The sequence below is a fragment of the Microtus pennsylvanicus genome, chromosome 1 (genome assembly GCF_037038515.1).
Source record: "Microtus pennsylvanicus isolate mMicPen1 chromosome 1, mMicPen1.hap1, whole genome shotgun sequence".
Lineage (NCBI taxonomy): Eukaryota > Metazoa > Chordata > Mammalia > Rodentia > Cricetidae > Microtus > Microtus pennsylvanicus.
Window position 1 is genome coordinate 136784482 of NC_134579.1, and position 23891 is coordinate 136808372.

The 23891-nt window shown below is 50.5% G+C and overlaps 2 protein-coding genes across 2 annotated transcripts in view; both read right to left on the reverse strand.

Moving 5' to 3' along the window:
* Positions 1–15063, reverse strand: part of LOC142854237 (IgGFc-binding protein-like) — a 31862-nt gene extending 16799 nt beyond the window's left edge. The window contains exons 1-6 of the mRNA XM_075979562.1: positions 15009–15063; positions 11870–12219; positions 9897–10467; positions 7463–8067; positions 5130–5691; positions 2965–3557 (exon numbers count right to left, since the gene is read on the reverse strand). Of these exons, the coding sequence (XP_075835677.1) occupies positions 2965–3557; positions 5130–5691; positions 7463–8067; positions 9897–10467; positions 11870–12219; positions 15009–15063 (2736 nt within the window). The remainder of the gene's footprint in view (positions 1–2964; positions 3558–5129; positions 5692–7462; positions 8068–9896; positions 10468–11869; positions 12220–15008) is intronic.
* Positions 15064–22702: 7639 nt separating this feature from the next.
* LOC142858117 (IgGFc-binding protein-like) overlaps positions 22703–23891 on the reverse strand; it is a 36353-nt gene continuing 35164 nt past the window's right edge. The window contains exons 19-20 of the mRNA XM_075987333.1: positions 22950–23221; positions 22703–22840 (exon numbers count right to left, since the gene is read on the reverse strand). Coding sequence (XP_075843448.1) covers positions 22831–22840; positions 22950–23221 — 282 coding nt within the window. The 3' untranslated portion in view covers positions 22703–22830. The remainder of the gene's footprint in view (positions 22841–22949; positions 23222–23891) is intronic.

Below are 23891 nucleotides of genomic sequence, written 5' to 3' on the forward strand. Positions count from 1 at the left end.
TCAGAGGGCACGCTTTGAGGCAGTCAGTCACTAAATATTCCTAGTCTGTCCCTAGATGTCCCTGTCTTGACATTGAAATCTGGAGTGACCCCATGTTTCGGGGCCTTAGCTTCCATATTTGTGAAATATGTATAATAACAGTGTCTTATCCTAGCCAGGATCTTTAAATATGACCACAATTGGGAAAGGGTCTTTGTTGGTGTCATTAAATGTTACAGTCTTGACATGAGGACACCATGGATCAGAGTGGCCTCTAAATGACAAGTGTCCAAGGAGGTAGTGGAGTAGGACAGAGCCCACAGTGGGGGCGGCATGGGAAGACCCAGCAGTCGGGATGGAGGGTTGACTCTGTAAGCCGAGGGACATCCTAGAGCCACCAAAAGCTGAGGAGGCAAGAAAGCTCCTCCTCTGCAGCCTCTGGAGGGGTGTGGCCTTGTTGCCATCTCAACTTAAACATATGTGATATTTAAAAAGTTGTTAAGTTACATTTTCTTTAGGTATTTACTTGTGAGAGGGAGCACAGTCATGGACATCGAAGGACAGGTTTTGAGAACCGGTTCTTTCCTTCCACCACGTGGGTCTCAGAGATTGAACTTAGGTTGTTAAGCTTGCTGGTCAGTGCCTTTACCCGGTGGGTAGGCTCACCAGCCCAACGTGTTGCTTTAAGTCAGCAAGCTTGTGGCATTTTGTCACAGCAGCCACCAGGGAACTGTTACAGGTCTCAGAGGGGTAGTGACCTCACCAGCCTGGGTGAGGGGATCCTTCCTTACCAGGTGACATGGTGACTGAGCCTGGAGGCACACGCTGGTCTGAAGCTCAGCGCACCCTTTACCCCGCTGAGCCCTTGGGCAGAGATTCACCTGTGTTTCTGCTTCCTGTCTGTCTAGGGGAATCGGGCGCTTTGTCTGCAGAGTGTCATCTAGGAACTCTGATACACAAAGTGTGCAAAGGCTTGGGCCGTGGACTGCACCCCAGGGAGCCCCTCCCATGGCCGGGCTGTGTTTGCAAGTGGACAGTCAAGGGCACTCAGAGTTGCTGCTGTCCCTGTGACTGGATGCAGTCAGGCTCCATCCCTCACCTGAAGATCGCCTGAGGGCTCTGGTTTTAGCCAGGTCTGGAGGTGCACACCCGGTCACCACATATGTGCCTGTCCTCACATACACCCCGCACACTGGGTTTACAGAGCTGTGAGGAGTCGGGGAGGGGGCAGGGGAAAGACATGCTCAGGCATGTCTAGAGTGTCCTAGACATCAACAGCCATTCCTCCCTAGCAGGCTGTCCATGAATAAGGACAAGTAATTTAACATCTGGGCTCAGTTTCTCCCTCTGCAGTGAGGGACAGTCATAGGGATGCTAGGGTTTGGTGAGACACAAATAATGGACAGAGACTGTCCCTACGTGTCTGGAGCTGCTTACTTGTCAGGTGCTAATCTGAGAGCTTGGGGCTCGTTAGGGAAGATGCTCCACTCTGTAGCCCATGCCCAGGGCATGTGACAGCTCTTGTACCTAGTGCTACCAGAACAACAGCTTGTGCTGCATGTCAGCGGGGGATACTCCCATGTATCTCAAGTGTCAGTCTCCATGTAAGACCCAATGCTTCCATTTCAGAAAAGCAACAGGTATGGGACAGGATCCAGTATGCTGTTTCTTAGCAACACACATCCTGTTCTTGCTACAGATTTTAACAGTCATGGGACCTTGTCTTCCAAACAAATGTACCTAATCATGGTGCCTTCTACAGCTACAATCTTGCGTTAAATTGATGGTGAGGGTGCCAGGTGCTTAGTAGCCAATGGGCCCTGGGGGCAGCATGCAAAATGGGTAGTTATTTTACTGTTGTTGCTATGGTTGTTAAGGGACAACGAGGTCACAGATTGTCCTTTGTCCTTGAAACTTACTTATCTCTGAACTTTTCTATGCTGTGACTGTATCAAGTGCTCCTAATAGGTAGGAAACCAAGGAGGTGGCTAGGGCAGTGTTGGATAGAAATTTCCTGTGAATACATTTCATCCTTGAGGGAAGCTCAGGAGAACTCAGAAGTTCTAATGGAAAGCTCTATAAGACTAAGAACATAATAAGGACTAGCAACTCACAAGTCACAGAAAGGTCCTAAAACTTAGCAGATTCACAAGGTCTCTCTTCCCCAAAGTTCTATAGGCAGCAGGGGCTGCTTGGCTTGGAGATTCTCCCACTTGCAGAACTAACTAAAGATGGTACAGAAAGCTCCAGGGTTTCCGCTTTCCTCAGTCATCACCCGTGCTTGAGTGGACTTTTGTTTTCCCAGCTTCCTTTTGGTTGTTTATGCTCCTTGAGTTTATATTCCTTTATATAATTCAATAAATTGTTGGTTCACCACATTAAACTTGGGTGGTAATTTTACACTGGTGTGTCCTTGGTTCCATCTAGGAGTGAGCAGTGGTGTGTGTGTGTGTGTGTGTGTGTATTGGGGAATCAACTGTGTCCACCCAAGAGTAAACATCTTTGATCTTGATGGCCCCTCTCTCTGTAGCAATACACTGCCCTCCTCACGATCACTATGAGCTGTATAATGAGGCTGTCCATTGACCGGTGGAGACCTGCTGGTGCCTAGAGGCTGCGGCTCAGAATGCCATAAGGCCTGTGTCTGTGATGCAGTGAGTAGTGTGTGTATCTGTGTCTCCCCAGACATGGTGTCATACAACAGGCAGGACGAGGGATGGTGTGAGCACACTGTAGGATGAGGAGAGGGTCAGTTAAGGATGGAGCAGAAGGAGAGACAAAGCCACACGGCGAAAAGCTCCAGGTCCCTGAGGCCTCCTTACTCTAGGCTTTCTATCAATATTTCCTCTTGTTGAGGTCATACTTTCTCCAATACTCTCTTGGGCCTCTTAACACCCCCTTTGGGACTGAGCACCATCTATGCCATTCCTCACACATCAATCCTCAAGACCCATATCTCCTCTAGGGCCCCACTTCCTCTCTAACCTTGACCTTCCATTGATTCTGCTCCAGCTGCAGGGTGTAGTTGGCCACCTGGACGGTGATCATCTTGGTCACGGCGACTTGCTCGTTGCCCCGGACCACATTCTCCTGCAGTACTGTGAACGGTTTCAGGCCGGGTCGGGTCCAGCAGGTTTGAGCCAGCACATACACAGAGGTACCCATAAAGTCAAAGTGACGGCCATCAAAGGTAGTGTAATGGATAGATCCTGACACCCGGCAGGTGGCCGAGTCCACAGCCACACACCTGAGGATGCCATAAGACACCTTACAGATCTCCTGTGGGCTGCAATACGAGGCCTGACAGGACACCAGGCCCCCCTCATGACAGTGGCAAATGGAATTGCATTCAGGTCCAGGATAGAAGTCATCTCCCACATGGTGGTAAACGCCCTGGTATAGGCAACCGCAGGAGGACAGCGGTATACACGTCTCACCACTAAGGACAAAGCCTTCATCACAGACACAGGCTTCATGGCAGTCTGTGCCGCAGCCTCCAGGCACTGGCAGGTCTCCACAGGTCAATGGACAGCCTCGTTGACACAGCTCATAGTGACTGTGAGGAGGGCAGTTCATTGCTGCGGAGAGAGGGGCCATCAAGATCAAAGATTTTACTCTTGGGTGGATACAGTTCACTCCCCAATACACACACACACACACACACACACACACACACACACACACACGCACGCACACACGCGGCTCTATTTCTAGAAACCACCATGTTCAGTAGGTCAAGGGAACACCCACTTCTCATCACAGTTTCTGAGCCTCAGAAATAAGATTCAGTTCTGATGTAATAGTGGGTTGTGGTCAATCTGTAGTATCTTAAATGATACTGCTAACATTGGGCATAAATGCTAATACATGCTACGTATTTTAAATAAGCTTATGCATGCGTGTATATACAATCTATGCAGTATGTGAGTAGGTTTAGCATTAGCTTCTTCATTTTACACTAAGAAAAGATTAGGTTAGTAATTTCAAATATTAAGTGCTGGGCTGGAGAGATGGCTCAGTGGTTAAGAGCATTGCCTGCTCCTCCAAAGGTCCTGAGTTCAACTCCCAGCAACCACATAGTGGCTCACAATCATCTGCAATGAGGTCTGGTGCCCTCTTCTGGCCTGCAGGCACACACGTACAAAGAATATTGTGTACATAATAAATAAATAAATAAATATTTAAAAAAAAACAAATATTAAGTGCTACTTAGTAATTAAAGATAACTACTTATACTATGGTGAAAGCATTTCATATTACAGCAAACAAACAAACATGAGTCTGGAGATATGACTCAACTGTTAAGAGCACTTGCTGTTCTTGCAGGGAACCTGGGTTTGGCTCACAACATGCATATAGTGGTTCACAAGGCTCTCTAAGTTCAGTTCCAGGGGATCGGATGCCCTCTTCTGACCTCCTTGGTCACTGTATACCCCTCAGTGCATAGACATATATGTGGGCAAAACACGCACACACATAAAATAAAAATAAATAAACCTTAAAAAACCTTAAATAAACTTTAAAAAACTCAACCAACCAACCAAATCAAACCATTTCTTATTTCCCTCCCTAAACCCTAGTCACTCAAACATATCTGTCAAGCACCTCCACGAAAGCAAAAGGAAGCTCCCAGCCAAACAGCCTGGCCTGAGCTCGCTGGCAGAACTTGCCAAACTTGTGCCAAGCTCTGTGGTCATACCTTAGCGCCACAATAAAATCGAAACTGAAAAAGATGTCCAAACCCCAAACCCACTGAAACTAAGCCAAAAGAACACCCCCCACCCTGTGTGATTGCAGCGCCCCGTGCTACGATACTGTGGGCTCTAGAAACATTGGTCGTTTCAATGGAAGTAAAGTAAATGAAGGAAGAGGGAAGATTCTGTCTCTGGGTCACAGCAGCCTCATTTCAGACATTCCTATTGTCATTGGCTGACAGCTGTCCCTGGCGATCAAACTTGGGATGGCCAGGTGTAGCTGGTTGTAAGTGCTGTTGTCTATGACTTCTTAGTGTCATGTTGCTATCCCCCAGTTCCATGGCATAAGCACAGCCCCTTCCTCATAAGACGTTGTAAGGGGTTAATACAATGTTACTTGTATATTAATGAACAAACACCAGATCCAGCCCCCTGGTGGCCACTTCTGGTACTCACGGCAAAGTTTCTCACTCCTCCAGGGATACACAGTGACCCCTTCAGCCTGGCAGATGGCGGTGTATGTGGCCAGTGTATCACACAGAGGCTTAGTCTGGCCCGGCATGCGGCAGCTATCATAGATGCATTCTATGAGGGCACTGTTGAAGGCGGGCACTTTCCAACATTCCCTGAACTGACTGTCCTTGTCACGGAGGATCTTGCACTTCTTTCTGTTCTTCATCACTACCTCGCTGCTCATATTAGGACACAGAAGTTGTTCGTCTGTTCTGCAGCCAGGCTTCATTGTCACCAGCCACTTCTTCCCGAAGTCTCGAGGGTCAAGGGCTTCCCCTTTACTCTGCAGACCCAGGTCATCACGAGGGTTCCCGTTGAAGTCCCCACAGAGGCCACACACAGCTTTAGCATAGTTGCTGGGCATCTTGGCAGTCACATGAGTGTCCCAGTTGAAACTAACGGTCAGGCCGAAGTTTGTGCGCAGGACAGCGTATTTGCCTTTGCGGAATGCCACGACTTTTCCCCCTGCGGCTTGGAAGGGCAGGTAGTGAATGATGCCGTCCATCTGGGCAGACATACAGGAGGACCGTCAGGTCAGGGTACCTGCTTCGCCCATCTCCACAGTGCTGATAGCACTCCCAACCTCTCCATTTAGTCTGCTCTCAAGACCTTGGTGTTTAGTTGTTTTAATACACGCTGTTAACTAATAGTCAAGCCTTAGTACAATGTCATCAACACCTGTTAATAGTTGTGCCCTCTCTTTATCTAGAGCCATTCCATACCAAACACTGGGGATATAGAGCCTGGTATATGGAAAGTTGTGCTTCCCACTTTTGATTTGTCCACTGTCCCTCTCCCCAGGGCACTGGCCATTACCCAAACTTCCTTCAGATAATTATATGCTATTGTGTGTGAATATCCAACAACTCATTTACACACACACACACACACATTTTAGACAAGGTCTTTCTGTAGCTTTGGCTGTCTTGTAGCCCATAGTCTGTCACTATGTAGACCAAGCTGGCCTCAAACTCACAGAGATCCTCCTGTCTCTGCCTCCCAAACGCTGGGATTAAAGGCGTGTGCCACTACACCAGGTACTGTCTGTCTGTTTGTCTATCTATCTATCTATTGAGACAGGGTATCACTGGAACTAATTGGTCTGGAACTCAATATGTAAACCACCAGACTGAAACTCAAGGATCTGTCTGTCTCTGCCTCCTGAGTGAGTGCTGGAGTTGGTATGAGTCACCAAACCTGGCTTTTACCTTTTTTTTCCCCCTTGTGGGCAAGAGCTGTCTGTAGACTTGACTTTACCTGTAGCAAGACTCAAGAATGGCAGAGATGCTATCTTTGATCACAGGATGGGACTTACAGTGGATTTGCAAACCCTGTTTGGGAAGGCTTGAAGCAGGACACTTGGCCTCTAGGTATGGATTTGTGTGTGAAGGGTTTTTCTTTATCCCTTGCTGAGCCAGCTGGTCCAGGGCTCTGGGTTTTCAGTCCTACCAAGTTATGAATAGTACAACCAACAGCTGGGAAAGGAGTGATGGGGTAGGACCCACCGGGGGAGAAAGAAGGTGCAGAGACGAGGCTACAGCCAGGCAGGCCGGCTTTTCTTTTGCTTGCTGAATTTTCTGAGACAAGATCTCAATATGTGTAGCCTTGGTGCTGTGTCTGGGTGGACAGACATTGGCTCAGTCTGAGGGGCTGAATGAGGACCTCCATTTATTCCCTAACCTAATGCTCGTTTTGCTCCGGACATTTCATGTTCCATGGTACCTTGCTCTGTGGACCATTCCTAAGAAAATGCATCAGTCTCTCATTCCAAAGTTTCTAAAGAACAAACCTAGGGACCACTAATACCTGCTGAGCATGAAGACCTCTTTTAAAGACCCTGCAGACGTGGATTCATCAAATCTCCACAACCACCCAGGAAATGGTGGCTCCTGGTGGCAAAGAAAGACAGGCTGGGGGACAGTCCACAGAACAGCTATCCCAAGAAGGGATAGCAGGGGCCTAAGTCTGGGGTCTGGACCTTAGCCATAAGATAGTTGAATGATGGTGCTGGAGAGATGGCTCAGCGGTTAAGATCATTGCCTGTTCTTCCAGAGGTCCTGAGTTCAAATCCCAGCAACTACATGGTGGTTCACAACCATCTATAATGAGATCTGGTGCCCTCTTCTGGCTTGCCTTCAAGCAAAATACTATATACATAATAAGTAAATCTTTAAAAAAAAGATAGTTGAATGAATCCCACTCCATCCGTCTTCACCCCAACCACTAATCTTTCAGCGGATTTTTGCCCTTCCCAGTCCCATGGCCGCTGCACGCACCAGCACTTTGCCTGGGTAGTCCCGAGGCACCTCCAACTTCACTCCATAGACCTCCAGCTGCACGGAGTGTACAAAGCTCACACTCTGACTTCCCCGACGTTCGTTTTCCATAACCACTTTGAAGTCGGGGAGGGAGGGGTGCTGGCCACACGCGGTGGTGAGCATATAGGAGCAGGTGCCCATGAAATTGTAGCTCCGCATATCCAAGCTCCTGTAGTGAGGGTCTCCGGACGCCTGGCAGCTGCGGAAGTATTCCGGGTAGCAACCCAAGAAGCCATCCTGTACCCCACAGTGCTCCCCAGGCAGACATCCTGCTGTGTCCCTGCAGATCACCTTCAGGGTGGCCGCATCACAGGTGCAGCGTTGCCGACATAGGTCATCAGCAAACACTTCCTGACCCGGGGCCAGCAGGCGGCCCTGGTAGGTACAGCCACAGGATGACACGGGCACACAGTGGCCACGATTGACCACAAAGCCTGGAAGGCACACGCAGCCCTCCACACATGGGCGCCCAGAGCAGTTAGTCGGTAAGGCTTCTGAGTTGCAGGAAGCTGGGCAGGCAGGGCTGCAGAGTTCATAGTGGCTGTTGGCTGGGCAGATCAAGGCTGGAAGGTTGGGGAGAAAGGGTTGGGTCACGCTAAGGTGGGGGCTCCCCCAGACAATGCTGCCTTCTCAGAGCTCCCCAACCCTCAGTTAATGGCACTCAAAACTTCTCGATGGATGCCCAGGGCCCAATGGGCTCCCCCACTTCATCCCTGAAACAAATCAGTGGGCAAATCCCGTGACTTTCACTGTCCGAGCCCACCCAGAATCTGTTTCCACAGCCCATGAACCCCAGCAGCCTCCCGCCTGGTGCCCTGGTCCCTTGTACCAAATCTGTTCCTCACAGCAGTCAGAGGGACTGGGAATGCAGGATCAGACCATGTACCCCACCCCCACCCTCCCATGACTCCATCTGGGGGCGGGGAGCAGAGTCTTCCCTAGGCCCAGGGGTTTCCCTCATCATCTCTTTGCCCACCATTCCCCTCTTGAATCACTCTGCCCCAACCTCAGTGGACTGGTGCCTGGTCCTGAGAGTCCCATCTCAGGCCTTTGCACTAACCATCCCTCTGCCATTGTTACCCTTCCCTCAGACAGATGCTGCAGGAGCCCAGACAGCCTGGACGCCAGCGCCAGCTCTCTCCTTGCCTGTGTGTCCATGAGCAAATGGCTCTGGGCTGTGAGTACCACAGACTTGCCAGGACTAAATGGGATGGCACGACCCTGGTTTCCCTGGTTAGACGGACTGTATGAGGGGTGCTCCACGCCATCGTTGTGATGGCTGGACTCCGTTGCCTGGCTGCGCTCTGGGATCTAGGGCCACTGCTTTCCAAAGTCATCCCCGAGCTTCCCGATACTGTCACAGGACCTCGCTTTCTTTGTCCTTTGAAGGTATTTCATAGTTGATCCGTCTGTCCCTCCCCTTCCAGGACATGGATTCTGCTGGAGTGGGGACACAGCCTGACTCAGTCACGCTGAGTCTTTAGCAGCCGACCACAGAGCCCGAGAGATGGAGCGGTGGGGAGGGGCAAGGACTCATTGATTTTTCCTTTGTCTTAAGTTTGGACAGACTCAGAGAGGGAGGCCTCCTAGACAATGGGGTATTGTAGTGATGCAGGCAAGTCCAAACAGTGTCTTTGTCTCCCCCTGGACTAACCACCCTTCTGAAGTCCTAGTCTTAAGCCCTGGGTCTGAGGCCCCTTCGTCCCTCACCATCCTTTATGATTCAGCAGCATTTCCCCAACCTGTCTACAGGCCACAGATGCTAGTGTGGCCTCCACAGCGCCAGCGCAGGAGAGGCTGTTGTGAAGACCCGGCATGTTTGCTGACTGACTGAATGACTGCGTTAATGGATGGGTCCCTGGCAGGTAGTCATCTGGGGCCTAGTCCAGGGGCAGGGGCATCACCAGGGGTGTAACACGCAGAGAATGAACACTGGTTTTTATCTTGTAACTTGGCAGCTACCTTTCCTGCCAAACCTCTGTGATTCCCTGGGTCAGGAGCCCACATCCTTCTTCTCGCCCTTCCTGTCTATTCTGGTCCCTCCCATAGATTTCAAATCGGAACTTCTTTTTCTAGGAACCTCCCCCCATAACTGCACAGAGACCTTCGCTGGCATCACGGATCCCTCTAGAATGCCCGCTGTCTCATCCTGTACCCCTCTCCACCTACTCTCCAGCTTTCCCTCAGTGCCCTCTCATGCCAACCATTGGATCCCGTCCCTGTTCCGAACTGTGAGCCTTGGGCCCGCTGTAGCAGAGCGGGGGTGTCTCGTCCATCAGTGTTCTCGTTATTGCCTGTCACTAGGCGGAAGCACAATCAGAGCTCAGTTACTACGCAGATTCAGTGGTCCCTGGGCCCTCGCCAAGACCTCCCTACCCTGGCTGTAACTCACGGCAGTTGGTTCGTGACCGCCATTCCCGCACAGAGATGCCCAGGTCAACACAGGCTCTGGCATAGGCGCTGAGGCCATGGCACAGGGTGAGGCGCTCCCCTCCAGTCACACACATGTCGTACACACACTCTTCCAGGAAAGGCTGGGGGTCCAGGAAGCCGTGACAGTCTGCAAAAGGGCCCATGGGCAGAGTTAGCATGCCACATAAAAGGTCTCCCTTAAAGAGCTCGGACTGGCTTGTTGTGCAGGAGGGACAATTGCTGTAACAGCCATCATCACATAGGAGGTCCCCATTATCCAGCTTCCAGCTCTTGGTGAAGTTCAGGACATCAGAAGCTTGCTTCCCGTCAGGCATGCGGAAGTCGTCAGCAGGGTCTCCATTATAGTTGCCACACAGCCCCCACACCTGGTCTTGGAAGCGCTTGGGCAGGCTCACTGTCAGCTGGTAATCCCAGTCAAAGGTGACCAGCAGCCCAAAGTCCAGCTCGATCATGCCTCGAGTTCCACTCTGGTACACACGCAGGCGACCTTCTCCCAGGGAGGCCGGGAGGCTTGAGTACTGGTAGTCGATCTGCAGAGAGGGGGGCGGAGGTCAGACCCCTGTGTAGTGTCCCCTTCAGCCCTCACCTCCTCCACTCAAGTCTCCAGCTCTAGGCATACAGGGCGCCTTCCTTCCTTCTGACCCTAGGGATGCTGACCCTAGGGATGCTGACCCTAGGGATCTTGCTCTTGCACCTCTAGTGGCCTGAAGTGTTCTTCCCCAAGATGCAGATGTGCACGAAGACCCCATCCCGCCCCATGAACGTGTGCTGAAACCCGCCATATTGCTGGCCCTGCAGAAAGGGATGATGTGACCCCAGATGGAGGCTGTTGGGGTTCATCTGAAGAAGGAGCACGGACTCCCCACTTAAAGAAACATTTTGTGTAACAGAAAGTGCTCAAGGGAACCCAAGCCACACCTCCAAAAGCAGTTTTAAAGTGCGGTTTGGTCACCTTGCTGGCCACCTTGCGATACGATACTCCCGTGTGACAGAGGAGGTCACTTTGTTCAAGACCCAAGGTGCTAATAGAATTGCCTAAGGCATCCACTCCACAACTGGGTCCTTACAGCCCTTGCAGGGTCTTACCAGCATAATGCTTCGCTGTGCTGAGTCTAAATGAGGCTTTTAAAAAATATTTATTTATTTCTTTTTATGTGTACGAGTGTTTTCTAAATAGATGTGAACCACAAACATACACAGAAATGCACAGAGGTCAGAAGGCAGCATCAGATCCCTCGGAAATGGGCTTAAGAGGCATGGGTGCTGGGAACCGAACCACAGTCATTTTTAAGTTCAACAAATGCTCTTAGCCACTGAGCCATCTCTCTAGCCCTCTTTCTTCTTTGGCCCCATTTTGCCTCTTAATTTTCACTCCCCTCCTCAGATGCTCTCTCTGCCTCTACAGATGAACAGCACCGTTTGACAGGGGACCAAAATGACTCCTATCAACAGCAGTGAGGTGACCTCACAAGATAAGTCACCGCATTGAGATCACCCCCAGATCAGAAAGACTGTCCACAGTGGCCAGGCCACACCTTTGGGTGGAAGTAATCACTTCATGGGAATCAGATTGCTCCCCTCAAGAGCAGACGGCAATATCAGTGTCTCCAGAACTGGTCTAGAACCAGAGTTGAAAAGATGAACATTCAAACCACGCCTAAGCACCAGTGCCTGCTCTCTCTTGGCTGAGCACGCTCAGCAAAGAAGCTCTTCTGTTTCCCGACTCTATAAGCTTGCAAAGTTCTTGCCATTCCTCTCAAGAGAGACTGCAAGGTTAAGTCTAATTGTTCTACCCCAAGAGGCCACGTGGAGTAAATCACCCTCCACCCATCTCTTCCCTTGGTATGTTTGGATCATAGTTAGGGCCAAGGGTTTAGCCCCCCCCCTTTTTTAAGGACCTGTAGTTTAAACCCGAAGCCATGGGGAACTCACCCGGGCAATGCCTATTTCTCCATAGGACAGGGACACAGTATGGTTGTAGGCATGCACGGTGACGAAACGCACGTAGGAGACTTTGCTGGTGCTCCGGTGCTCATTCTTGGCTTCTACTTTAAAGGCCAGCAGGGAATTCTTGGTGCTGTGCAGCTCAGCCAAGGTGTAGGAGCACGTGCCCATCATGTCATAGCGGCGGCCATCGAAGGTGGTGTAATGGGGATCACCCTGGGCACGGCAGACAGCTGTGGACTCTGCCACACAGCTGGCCTTTCCACTCACCATCTGGCAGCGCTGCCCAGATGTACACCGCATGCCTTGGCAGGAAGTCTCTGCTGCGGAGAGCTGAGCTGGGGAGGGAAGAGTCAGAAACAGAGTTGGAGATGTTCATGAGGTCAGAACCCCAGAGCCCTCCTTCAGTGTGGACTATGGGCAGTTGGCTCATGACCGCCCATTTTACAGGCATGGAAACAAAGGTTTGAGGTCTCATGGAGAGGGATTCTCTGGGTTTCTTGACACCCCATGGCTTCCTATTTCACTGTTTTTCACAGCTTGACCCAGAGGAATGGCAGGCGGTGGAGAGGGAGCAGGAGCAGCCATTGGAACATTCAACCGTTCACAGTTCCGTTTCCCTTGTCCTGATCTTCCCATCCAGCTGGAATGGCTGAAGGATAGGAACTGGAAGACAGGGCAGGGCGGTGTGGAAAGTGCTTTCTGTGTAAGCAGGGGAACCTGAGTTCTGGTTCCAGCCCCATGAAGAGCTGGGGTGATGGCACTGGGTCAGCTCAGTGAGCGGGAGGGAGCAGGACAGTCAGATCCCAGGGCTGGCTGGTCGGCCAGCTTAGCTGACTGAGAGCTCCCGTTCAGAATCCCAAAAACAGACAGACAAGATGGTAGGGATGAGAAGAGGACACCTGACATTGACCTCTGGGCTCTACACATGTGTGCTGGGGTATGCATGCCCGGGTGTGATACCTGCTTGCACACAGGTACACATGCATATGTGTATGCAAGTATTTGCCTGGGTGTGCAAACCTGAATGCACACATGCATGCCTGGGTGTTTATACCTGCTCTCACAGATACACACATGCATGCCTGGGTGTGTATACATATAGATACACACATGTTGTAAGTACCCCTTGAAGTGGGGTGGCAGTTTACCAGGATAAGGAACCCCGGATCTAGGTTCCCAGTCTGAGGAAGACCATCTGGGAAGAAATAGCCCTTCCTGGTCAGCTTCCAGCCCTCAAGAGCTCTCCCCTCTGACCCTCCTGGCAACAGCTCACCCTGCACCACCCCGATCTTTCACCACAAGCTGATCTAAGGAATTTACACACTTTCATTTGTTCCACTCCCACCACAGGCCTGTTGTGGTGTTGTGGTGTGTGTGTGTGTGTGTGTGTGTGTGTGTGTGTGTGTGTGATTATCCCTGCTTCAGAGTCACAGAAACTGAAGCCTAGAGAGGTGGAGTGACAGACTGAATGTCACACAGGAACAGCTGGGTTTAACCCCAGGCCCTCTGATGGCATCTTCTGAATGGGCTGAGCCTGCCGTCTCACTCAGGACCAGATCCTGTCCCTTCACTCTGCCAAAGCACACGAAGCACCCATGGGGCTGGAAGGCAGACACGCCCTCCCGGGTCCTCAGTGTTACTACTTTGGAGCCCCTGGCTTTGGGCATCAGCGCTCCTGCATGAGGCGCAGCACTGTGGTTAGCAGCAGGTGCAACTGCAGCAGTCGCTAAGGTAGCAAAATGCTGAGCAACCCCTTCCCAAAGAGCCCTCCGCCCTGGCTCCCTTCGTCTCCCTAGGACTCTCTATAACCTCCCCACAAACCAACCCACAAAGGTGGATGCTGGAACAGTGGGGAATTCTCACAGTGCCCTGCTTTTGCGTCACTGTGGGTGGTAAGTATTTTGAATCGTGTCCCTGGCAAAAAAAGGGGGGGGGGAATTAAGGAAGGATGCAAGGGCTGCTAATGGTCAGAGGTGGACGGGCCAGTTGATCCTGGGACCCAGAGAGGAACAAGCAGGAAAGGTGGGGAAAAGGTGGTCAAGAGAGGCATGGGCGGTGAGCACAAGGCCCTCGGTGTCCAGGGCTCCACAAGCGCACAACAGTGCCAGTTCTTCCAGGCTGGACTTGGCACCTAATTTCCAGTCTGCCACGGTGTGGTCAGAGTGGACCAGCACAGAATGCTAGAAGCTATTGTGGCTGACCATGATGTTGACCATGACTGACTCTCCAGGCTTCACTGTGACCTTCTGGGAGGTGCCATCGGCCTGGCTGAGGATGGTGACAGAGGTGGTGTTCTCTGACAGACTGGAGATGAAGACGCAGAGAGAGGCTGTGCTGTACCCGGGCCCGGAATTCTGAGGAAGGCTGTGAAGAATTCTTCCCCACCCACCAGTGTTCCTGGGTTGCACTGTGGCCTCCTGGGTCAACCCTTAAGAAAACGCAGTTGTGGGTCCACTTAGCTATTCCTCCCCATTTCAAGCCTGTGCCCGAGACCCTCTTGACATAATTCTCCCCCTCTGCTCCTATTTCCTTCCTTACCCGTGCAGCATTTGTTCATCTCTAATCCTGCTCCACTTTTGCTGCCCCGATGCCTGAGAACTTTGCACAGGGCTCTTGAACTCGAATACGGCAGGGCCAGACGAGGACTCGAAATGTATGGAATAGTCTAGGTGGCCAGTGTGGACCCTGGAGCACTGTGCTCCACCTAGAATAAGTTGTTGCTGTTTTCTTTCACTGACTGGGATTGTGGTATGGTGTCCCAGTTTTCATGCCTCCCCTTCTACCTTCCAGACGAAACTGGTTGGCTAGCTGAGGCTTACAGTCTGACTGGACTCTGTTGCCAGTGGGGTTTCTGTCTTACTAGGTCTCGGTGGTGTGTACAAGAGGAAGGAAGGGAAAATGAGGGTTGTGGAAGTATAGATGAAGTCTCCTAAAAGTAGAAACAGGTAGACTTCAACACTCCAAACATGGGGAAGGGAATCCTACCTATTTATTCCCAGGCTGCCACTTCCATGTCAGCTAGCCTGGGGGATACTGGCATGATCGATGGAAGGGTATAAGTGAGAGATGCTGACCCAGGCAGGCAAGTTTCCCAAGGACATGGACAGGGCTCAATCTGACTTACCCCACAGGAGGGCTGCTCTGGCCCAGAGCGCCCACCAGCTCCACAGGGATCCCATACCTGCAGCAGGGAGAGACGGAGACTCCTATAAGGCTATCCTGGTGGAGACTGTCATGGAGGTGGCAGAAGGGGACAGTCCTGGAGCAGGGCTACCTGGGTGCAGGAAGGCTGAGGAGGGAATGAAGTTGGGCAGGTGTGTGGATCAGGTGTGTGGACGGGGTGGGCAACTTCTAGCCAGATGTAGGGAGTAAGCTAGGGAGTTCAGAGTCCGGGAAAACAGGGAGAGTAATTGGATATCCCGATGTCCCGAGGATGCCTCAAGGGAAAACATAAGAGGTCTGGAAAGAGGGGCCAGAGGAGAATAGCTGTCCTTCTAGGGAGAAACCTGCTCCTTCTCACCTGCAGGTCCCTGGAGCTGCAGGAGCAGACCGTGGACTGAGCTATATAGTGGAGTTTCTTGTTCCCTCAGGCCACACCGCTGGCCACATGCCAGGCAGACAGTGCCAGCTTCCTAGAGGAGGCTGCTGATAGCAAGCCCGGTGGAATAGTGAGTCCTGACGGTCTGTGGAGGGATGAACCTGTAGCTTGTGCTCCAGGAGGGCTGAGATTAGCTGGCGCCTGCACCCAGGGGATACGGGAAAATTTGATTCAGAAAGAGTGGTGTCCTTAGGGGGACAGCTGGGGACTAGCGTGCCAGTGCCCTGGGTTTCTTGAGCAATGTAGTGGGGATGGAGGGTGAGCATTGATTGTGTTTGTTGGCTTGCTGGCCAGATTCCCATCTTTGGCCTCTACCTATAACAATATAAAGGTCCATATCCGGGTTCTGGCTCCTTGCAGTCCCCATGGGCTGATCCCTGGTCTGAAGCCACCCACATCTTGTTTCTAAATCCTAGTGAGGGAAACTGTCTAGGGATGTATGATCTGCGGCCTTGACTTGGGTTCTTGTGTAGGACATGAGGTTTTCAGCCCAGAGAATTATTTGGTTTGGTATTTGAGATACTCCCCTGCTTCATCTCTCTCCATGGAGAAAGGACTAATTCGGGGATGGATCTATGCCTTATCATCTCCGACGTTAGAATTTTCCTGAGCTGTCATAAGGGGCTTTCAGGATGCAAAAGTAACAGAGGGCATATAGACTTTCTGGATGTGATCCACGTCTCCCGAAAGGCTGGCACAACCCATACTCTGTTGGTTTAATCTGAAAGGTCTCCCACAGGCTATTGTGTTTTAACACGTGGTTGCAGCAACTGGTACTGTTTGATGAGGTTGTGGGATACAAGGTTTGAGGCACGAGGCCTCGCAAATTAAAACAAGCTACTAGGGACAGGCCTCGGAGGTTATACATGCCTCTGTTTCTGTCCTGCTCTGATGCTTGTTTGCTTGATGTAACCAACCACCCACGCTCCCGCATGGACGGAGATGCTCTAGCTGGAATGCCCTGCGCACCACGGTAGACTGCACCCTCTCAAACCATGAGCCCAAACGTTTTCTTCCTCTCTCATTACTTCTCTTAGGCATTTTTTTTTTAAATCACAACCGTAACAGAAGTAACAGATGAGAAAATTGGTGCAGAGAAGAGGGGTCGTTAGTGTAACTAAATCTGACATTATGGTCCTTGTATCTCTGGAACCAGTTTGTTACAAAGACAGCCGTGGAAGGATTTGGAGGCAGATGCGGATGCTGGAGAAGCCCCAGAGGGTGAAAACAGAACACTCAGGACTAATGTGGAAAATCAAAGGCCCAAATGCCAATAGAAATGTGGACAATGGAGACCGTATTTAAGAGCTTTCAGGCAGGAACAAGGACTTGGGAACAGTGGTAAAGACCATTTATGCTACATTCTGGCTAAGACTCTTACTCCATGCTGCCCATGAACAGTTTAATTGGGCGAGGCTGAATCTAACAGAAACGGAGTGATTCGTTCGGTAGAGGGATTATCGCTGGCTGGCTCTAGTCAGGCACGAGGCGGGAAGGGAGCGAGGAAGTGGGAACCATGTGTAGCTTGGCGCTCGAGAACATTTGAAGCCTCAGACAAGGTGAAAGCGAATAGAGCAGATGGAATTATTTTAAAAACCAGAGAAGCTTCTCACATAGGAAAGCCATAGGAGGCTCCCTTGGCGTGGTTGGTTTCCAGGGTATGAAATGCATGGAAAGGATCTTTTTTAAAAAGAGAAAAGTACATACAGCCAAAGGGGCATCTGGCTTGAAGTGTGCATGTAGGGAAATGTTTCTCTGGTTCCGAGGCACAGGGACTAAGAGCCAGGGTCTCTTGGGGAATATTATTTTAGGTTGTGTTGCTTTTGTTCAAGCTTCATTTGTTTAACTCTGTGAAGCTGTGTCTAAAACGCCTACGGTCTAATAAAGAGCAGAATGGATATAGTGAGGCAGGAGAGGGGAATGGGTGGGGCTGCTCACCTGGGTCCATCGATTTTTCAGCCAGTGGCAAGTCACCAGTGGCACGGCAATGGGACAGGGCAGAAGGAAACATTAGTGGGGGCTTTCAAGGGTATGTCCTCAGTGACCTTGTTTCCTCAACCAGGCCCTGCCTCTTAGTCTCCGTCACCTACCAATAACTCCATAAAATCATAAATGCGCTAACAGACTAACCCAGTGATAAAGTCATAAATTGCTTAGGGAGCTGAAGCCAGGAAGGCAGATGTGAAGTGAAGAAAATGGTGGCGGTATCCTGTAGCCTTGTCTCTGACACACACACACTCTTAAAGGATTCAGATTTCTTGCTGGGCAGAAGTGGTGCACACCTTTAATCCCAGCACTGGAGAGACAGAGGCAGACAGATCTCTGTGAGTTTGAGGCCAGCCTGGTCTAGAGAGTGAATTCCAGAACAGACAGGGCTAAGCAGAGAAACCCCATCTCTCAAAAAACAAAAACAAAAAAGAGCTTAAATTTCATAAAGTCAAAACACAGCATATTGACATAAAACAGGAACCTGATTCTTTATTTGGAACAAGGAGGTTTTCTTAAGATATTGATCTGTTCTTGGTAACATTTATAAGAACTGGCTTAAAGAACAAGTGTTTCATGCTTATCAAGATAATTACTTGTGTTTTCTGTTGTTTATCAGCCTTTTTAACTGTGTAGGACTCGTTTTCAAACACGTTCATTGCGAGTGGTAAGAGGAGCTTGAATGAAGGCCACTACCTCCTCCTCAGGATGAGTGCACGTTTCCTGGGGGCAGGGGGGTGTCAACCAAAACTTGGGGGGTCAAAGCTGAAGAGGGTAAGGGACCAAGAAGACAGCCAGTGTTTTGGCCCTTGCCCTGCAAGGTCATCCAGGGCCGAGGAGGACACGATGTCTCTAAAATGGCCCTAAAACTCTGATGTCACCTGTCCTATTGATCAGAGAGGCCGTGGAGTCACCAGGCCTTAGATGTCAACGGTGTCCATCCTGGAAAGAGGAGAGTCACCAAGGGAAGAAATGTCCCCTAGGTGTCCAAGAAAAGCCACATGGTCAGCAAGACCCTGGCACACCAGCACAGCTGAGAGAAGAAAAGCCATGGGTCTAATCAGGGGGCACCCCTGAGAGTAACCCTACTGGGTCTCTATTATCCTAACAGTAAAAGGTGGATTGTTGCCAGCTTCATGGTCTCCAGCACCCAGCAGGAAAGGACAACTCCAGAGGGCAGCGAGGGCCAGTGAGGGGCAGGGGCAGTGCTTCCTGCCAGCCCAGACTGCCTGAGCAACCCTCAGGGTGAAAGGGATAAGCAACTCCCACAAGTGCTCGCTCCCTTTCTTTCTCTCTCTCTCTTTCTTATGTAACAGAAAGTAAAGTTAACTGATAATAGTAAGGGATCTACAAGTACCCGACCAGGATTCTGACCTTGGCCTGGTTGAGCGGAGTGCCCCAGGCCCTCTGAGGATGGCACTCAGACCAGGGGTTACAGCCCACTAAGTCCTCCAGTGGCGGTCAAGCATTCAGGACATTACTAATTTGGTTCTCCTGTCCTTCAGAAAACCCTAGTTTTAGAAAGTCCTCATGGTGAGTGCTCTTCAGAGCAGGAAACCAATTGAGAACTTATATATCTTCTTTAAAAGGAACCTCAAGGGCCGACGTCAAATGAAAACCTATTGGCTCATATCCTAACTCCTGAGTTGTAGTGACATCTTGTTTGTAATCTAACAAATAAAGCTTGCCTGAGAGATCAGAGAAGCAGTGCAGCCAGCCACTAGAGAGACCTTATGCCTCTACCAACGCTCAGACCAAAGGGGTGATCCTGCCTCTAGGAATCCTCTCTGTGAAACCTCAGACTGAGTGCCCAGACTGAATCCTCAGACTGTATCTGAGCTCCTGTCTCCTCCCGCCTTATATTCCTCTCTCTGACCAGCCATATCCCTTCCTGTCTCCACCTCCCTAGTGCTGGGATTAAAGGCATGTGACTCCCAAGTACTGGGATTAAAGGTGTAAGCCATTGCTACCTGGCTCTCTTGCTGTCTTAGACTGAATCAATTTTGTGTAGCCCAGAGTGGCACTGAACTCACAGAGATCCGTCTGCCTCTGTCTCCTGAGTGCTGGAAATAAAGGTGTGTGCCACCACTGCCTGGCCTCTATGGCTAGCTAGTGGCTCTGCACTCTGATCTTGAGGCAAGCTTTATTTGTTACAGCACAAACAAGACATCACTATACTACATTTGGGGCTTCTCTCCCAGGGTGTGTCTGGACAATATTTGTGCCCACATGTACCCGCGCCTCACTAAACAAATGCTGCCTAGACTGCTTTGAGCATGCTTTTAAGATGCTGTATTTTTTCTGTTAAAAACTAATTTATCTGGCCACTCTCTGTTTAGGACCTCCTCAGCTGGGGATATTCTCTGGGAGGAATGTCACTCCCGCTAGGTCTGCCATCCTCATCCTCACGCTCAATCTACAGTCTCCATTTTATTCCAGTCTTCAAAATATATCCATTAACTTTCAGTCCAGGGACCCTCCGGATTTAACTGAGTAGCCAGCAATACTGAGTAGCTATACTCAATGGTCACAGCTCAATCCATCTCCCATCCTAGTTCCTTTTGCTTTATGAGGGCTTACAGGAAAACAAAACAAAACAAGAACTAAACATTTGGCTACTCCTGTGGTACAGAAGACTTTTAATTCCTGTTATCTTCCCTCCTGGGTATTCCTGTCCCCGGGTCCCTTTTTCTCACTGCTAGAATTTCCTAATCATTCTGTGGATGGCTATGGCCACTGCGGGCCTTTCTATTCTCTACAGTTCTGGTCCCTGCTTCCTCTAATGGCTACCCTGGTTTGGTTCTTCCAGAATTTAGTAGATTCAATTTCAGATGTCATACGACGAAGATATTGCTGCATCTTTCCTGGGCCAGATCTCAAAGCACCATTTTCTACACTAGATCAAACGGGACAGCATTTCTGTGGGACTTGCCGGCCAACAAAACAAGCAGGTATTTTATATCAATGATTTCTGCAGCTGCCTTGCTTCCTAACGTAGCCAGCGCAAGACTGGGGCCATAGGCAGGGTCTATGTCTTAGGAAGTGCTGAAGGGAGAGGCCTCTACTTTGCCCTCCTAGAAAAATATGAGGCTCCATATTGGCTGAGAGAGGAATGAGACCAGGTAGGCAGGGGTTAGACATGGTGGAAGAAATCGCAGCTGTGGCTTTTGATTGTCAAAAATATCCCTTGATGATTGAACATCCTTGATGTTACAATTAGGTCTTCCCACTGTATCAAAAACAGAGACTTTGGGGGAATTTCCCAGTTGCCACATATGCACGCCAGGGGAGGGTTTGCATGGTCAAAAGATCCTGGCTTCATTATAATATCATTTGCATTGCAACTTTGTCTTCTTGCCTCCCCAGACTTTTCAAGGGAATCATGGGAAGAAATACTTTTAAAGGGTGGACTGGTGCACCATGATTTGGGAGAGAAAAAAGGTCATCTTATTCTCATAAATCTATCTCCTACATATTCCTATCTCATATCACTTATCTCCAACATACTCATAAAAAACAGCCAATCTGCCGTCTCTTGCTGCTGCTCGCCCGCCTCGGGTCCGCCCAGTCTAAGCACTCAGATGTGTGCTCACTTTGCTTTGCCCGATATACTTCAGCTTAAAGGGTTAATGTTTCTCAGCTGAATTCTTCCCTTCGCGGAGAAGAATGAACTCTGCAGTGCAGTAACAGAGTCGCTGCCCTCAGGCCACCTCTGAACATGTGTTCCAGGTTGAGCCATGAGCATGCAACAGTTTGAGTGGCATTTCCTGCCCAAACAGTAACACCATCTGCAGCTTCTTTTCTCTCTGCTGCTCTAAACAGGCCCTGCTCTCCTTTGTAGAGGACTTTCCAGCCTGCCCCGCCCAGCAGTAACAATGTACCCAACAATGTACCCAGGTAGAAGAGATAAGACTCCCAGCCCTTGCTCTTCCTGGCATGCTGGCATCCTTCCTCCCTGGTTCCTTAGCCACAGGCATCCAGAAAGATCTACTCCCATCCTTTTAATTAGCATACTAACCCCCAAGCTTTCCCAACACACTCCTCCAATCATGATGCTTCTCCGAATTCCAGTAGGTCCCCTGAACACTGTGGCTCCTCAGTGCCTGGCTTTCCTCTCGTCCAGTGATCATGTCCTCAAGCCAAGCTGTCAATCCCATTATCACACTTATGCTTTATGGTGGGAATCCAGTGGTGGGGATAACCCTAGAGGTCCCAGCCTGTTCATCTCTAGGCGGCATCAGTTCCTGACCTACAGACGGCCCAGAGACTCAGCTCCAGGCACCTCACTTTCTGCCCACCAGCTTCTGCATCTCCGCCTTATTCTCTTTAGTACCAGTACTCCAAACATCCTTCTGTCCCAACCTCCATTAGCTGGCCGTAAACTCATGGTCCTGCACCTCTTTGTGACTGCGCTGCCCTCAGCACCCATCCAGATCCCCACCCCAAATCACACACCTTCACTCACATCCTCAAACTGTAAACTGACTCCAGCTCTCGGACTCTGTGCCAGCCCTCTAGAAGCCCGATATGGAAGGATAAAATACAGGGCCGCTCTGGCTACTTTGTAGCAAAGCTCCTTGAAAGGAACTTTTGTACTTCCTGTCTTTGTTTCATAGCTGCTTCTGGGACTCTTTCCAACCAAGCTTTCCCGCCCATCAGCTGACCAAAACCCGAGAGGCCTTTCCTGCTATCTTAAAGCAGCAGCCTTTGCCGTGTTCTTCTGCCTAGTCTTCTTGTTTTCCTCCTAGCTTTCAATGGCCTCCATCAGCTTCGCTGTTCATTTGCCTTGTTGACTGAACTCAGGAACTAAATCCTCACTCCAACTCTGAGAAAATCCGAGCCTTCGTTCTATTTCTATTTACAGGTGATGGGACCAAGTCAGGAAGGAATCTGGCGACTCACCAGGCTTGTCAATGGTAAGGCCAGAATCTATCTGTCTCCCTCCCTCCCTCCCTCCCTCCTCCACCTCTTCCCCGATCCTGTCCTCCATCATTATTTCACCATCCACTCCTCTAGTCCCCTGTCTCTATGACTCCCGATCTCCCCAGTGCTTCCCCACTCTGGCCATCTACTCCTTCACCTGCCGCGCCCCACACATGAGCCCCGTCCTCTCCTAGTAGACACCCGTCATAGACGTCATCATCATCCATGTCTCCCACTGTGGGGAGGAAGCTGGGGCGACAGCAGGAGGCAGACACACTGGCACACAGCTTGGGTCAAGACATTTACTCAATGCTTTCAGATGTGGCCTCAGTGGCTCAGCAAGGGGGAGGGACAGGGAAGGGACACACAGGGCATCCTTCAATCACCGTAGCTTCTGGAAGATGCAGCTCTTGAAGTGTCCATCGCCAGTGCTGACTGATCAGCTGGAACTGCAAGAGACAGACACTTACCACTTCATGCTGCAGACTAAGTACCCACCCACCCACACTGCCTCCTCCCCCAGTCCCCTAAAGTCTGGCGTCCACTCTCCAGCCTCACCATGGGGAGAAGTCCTGTGCTTCCCATTTCTCCATTGATGTGTTCTCCTGAGAGCCAAACTTATCATTGGCCTGGTCCCCATCGAAGTTTCCACAGGCCCCACACAGGATGCCCTCATGGTCATCACCGACCATCACATCCAGATGCCCATCTATTCCAAGCCGGACCTGGACCCCTCCCTCCTGGTGGATGAGCATGGAGCCATCAGGGAGCCTCTTCACAGACACAGACGTTAACACGCTAGCTGGGAGATCCACTCGGAGACCGTTCACCTGGTGTGGGGGAGGGGAGATGGAGAAGTGAGACCTAAGTGACGGCCAGGCGCGGGAAGGGATGGGGCCTGGAGAGGAGCGGTACATGAGGGATGCACAGATGGGAAGACAGCTGGAGCTGAGCATGCTTATGCTGCTCTAATACAAAATTAATTAATATGTACGCTCATGCCCTGATACAAACGTGGAGGTCAGTCGGGAGTTAGTTGTGGGTTCCAGGGATCAAATTCAGGTCCCATTAGGCTTGGTGGCTCGTTTCCTCACTAAACCATTTCACCTGCCCAATAGCAACTTACGAGTTTGGGGAGGATATCTTTCTGATACATTGATTAGGATAGGAAGAGGAGGAGTGGGGCATGGATCAAAGTTTCTCCACAACTTTCCAAGGTCTAGTGCAAAACATTCTGTACCAGACAGAGAAGCAAACCAGGAATTCCAGATGTGAAATATTAAATCATAATGTTCAAAGGGAACGACCCTCCGGGTTGTCTGCAAGTAACTGGGTCTCCAGCAAATGCAACCACATCAGCTCCTCTTCTGGGCTTGTGTCTGAATGAAGGTGACGATCCCGGCAGTGTAATAACCATGCGGGAAAATTCCAGTTTCTTGTCAGAGGCTGCAGACTCAGCAGCCTTGTGACTGTCTCCCAGCGTCTGTTTGTTCTCCCCAA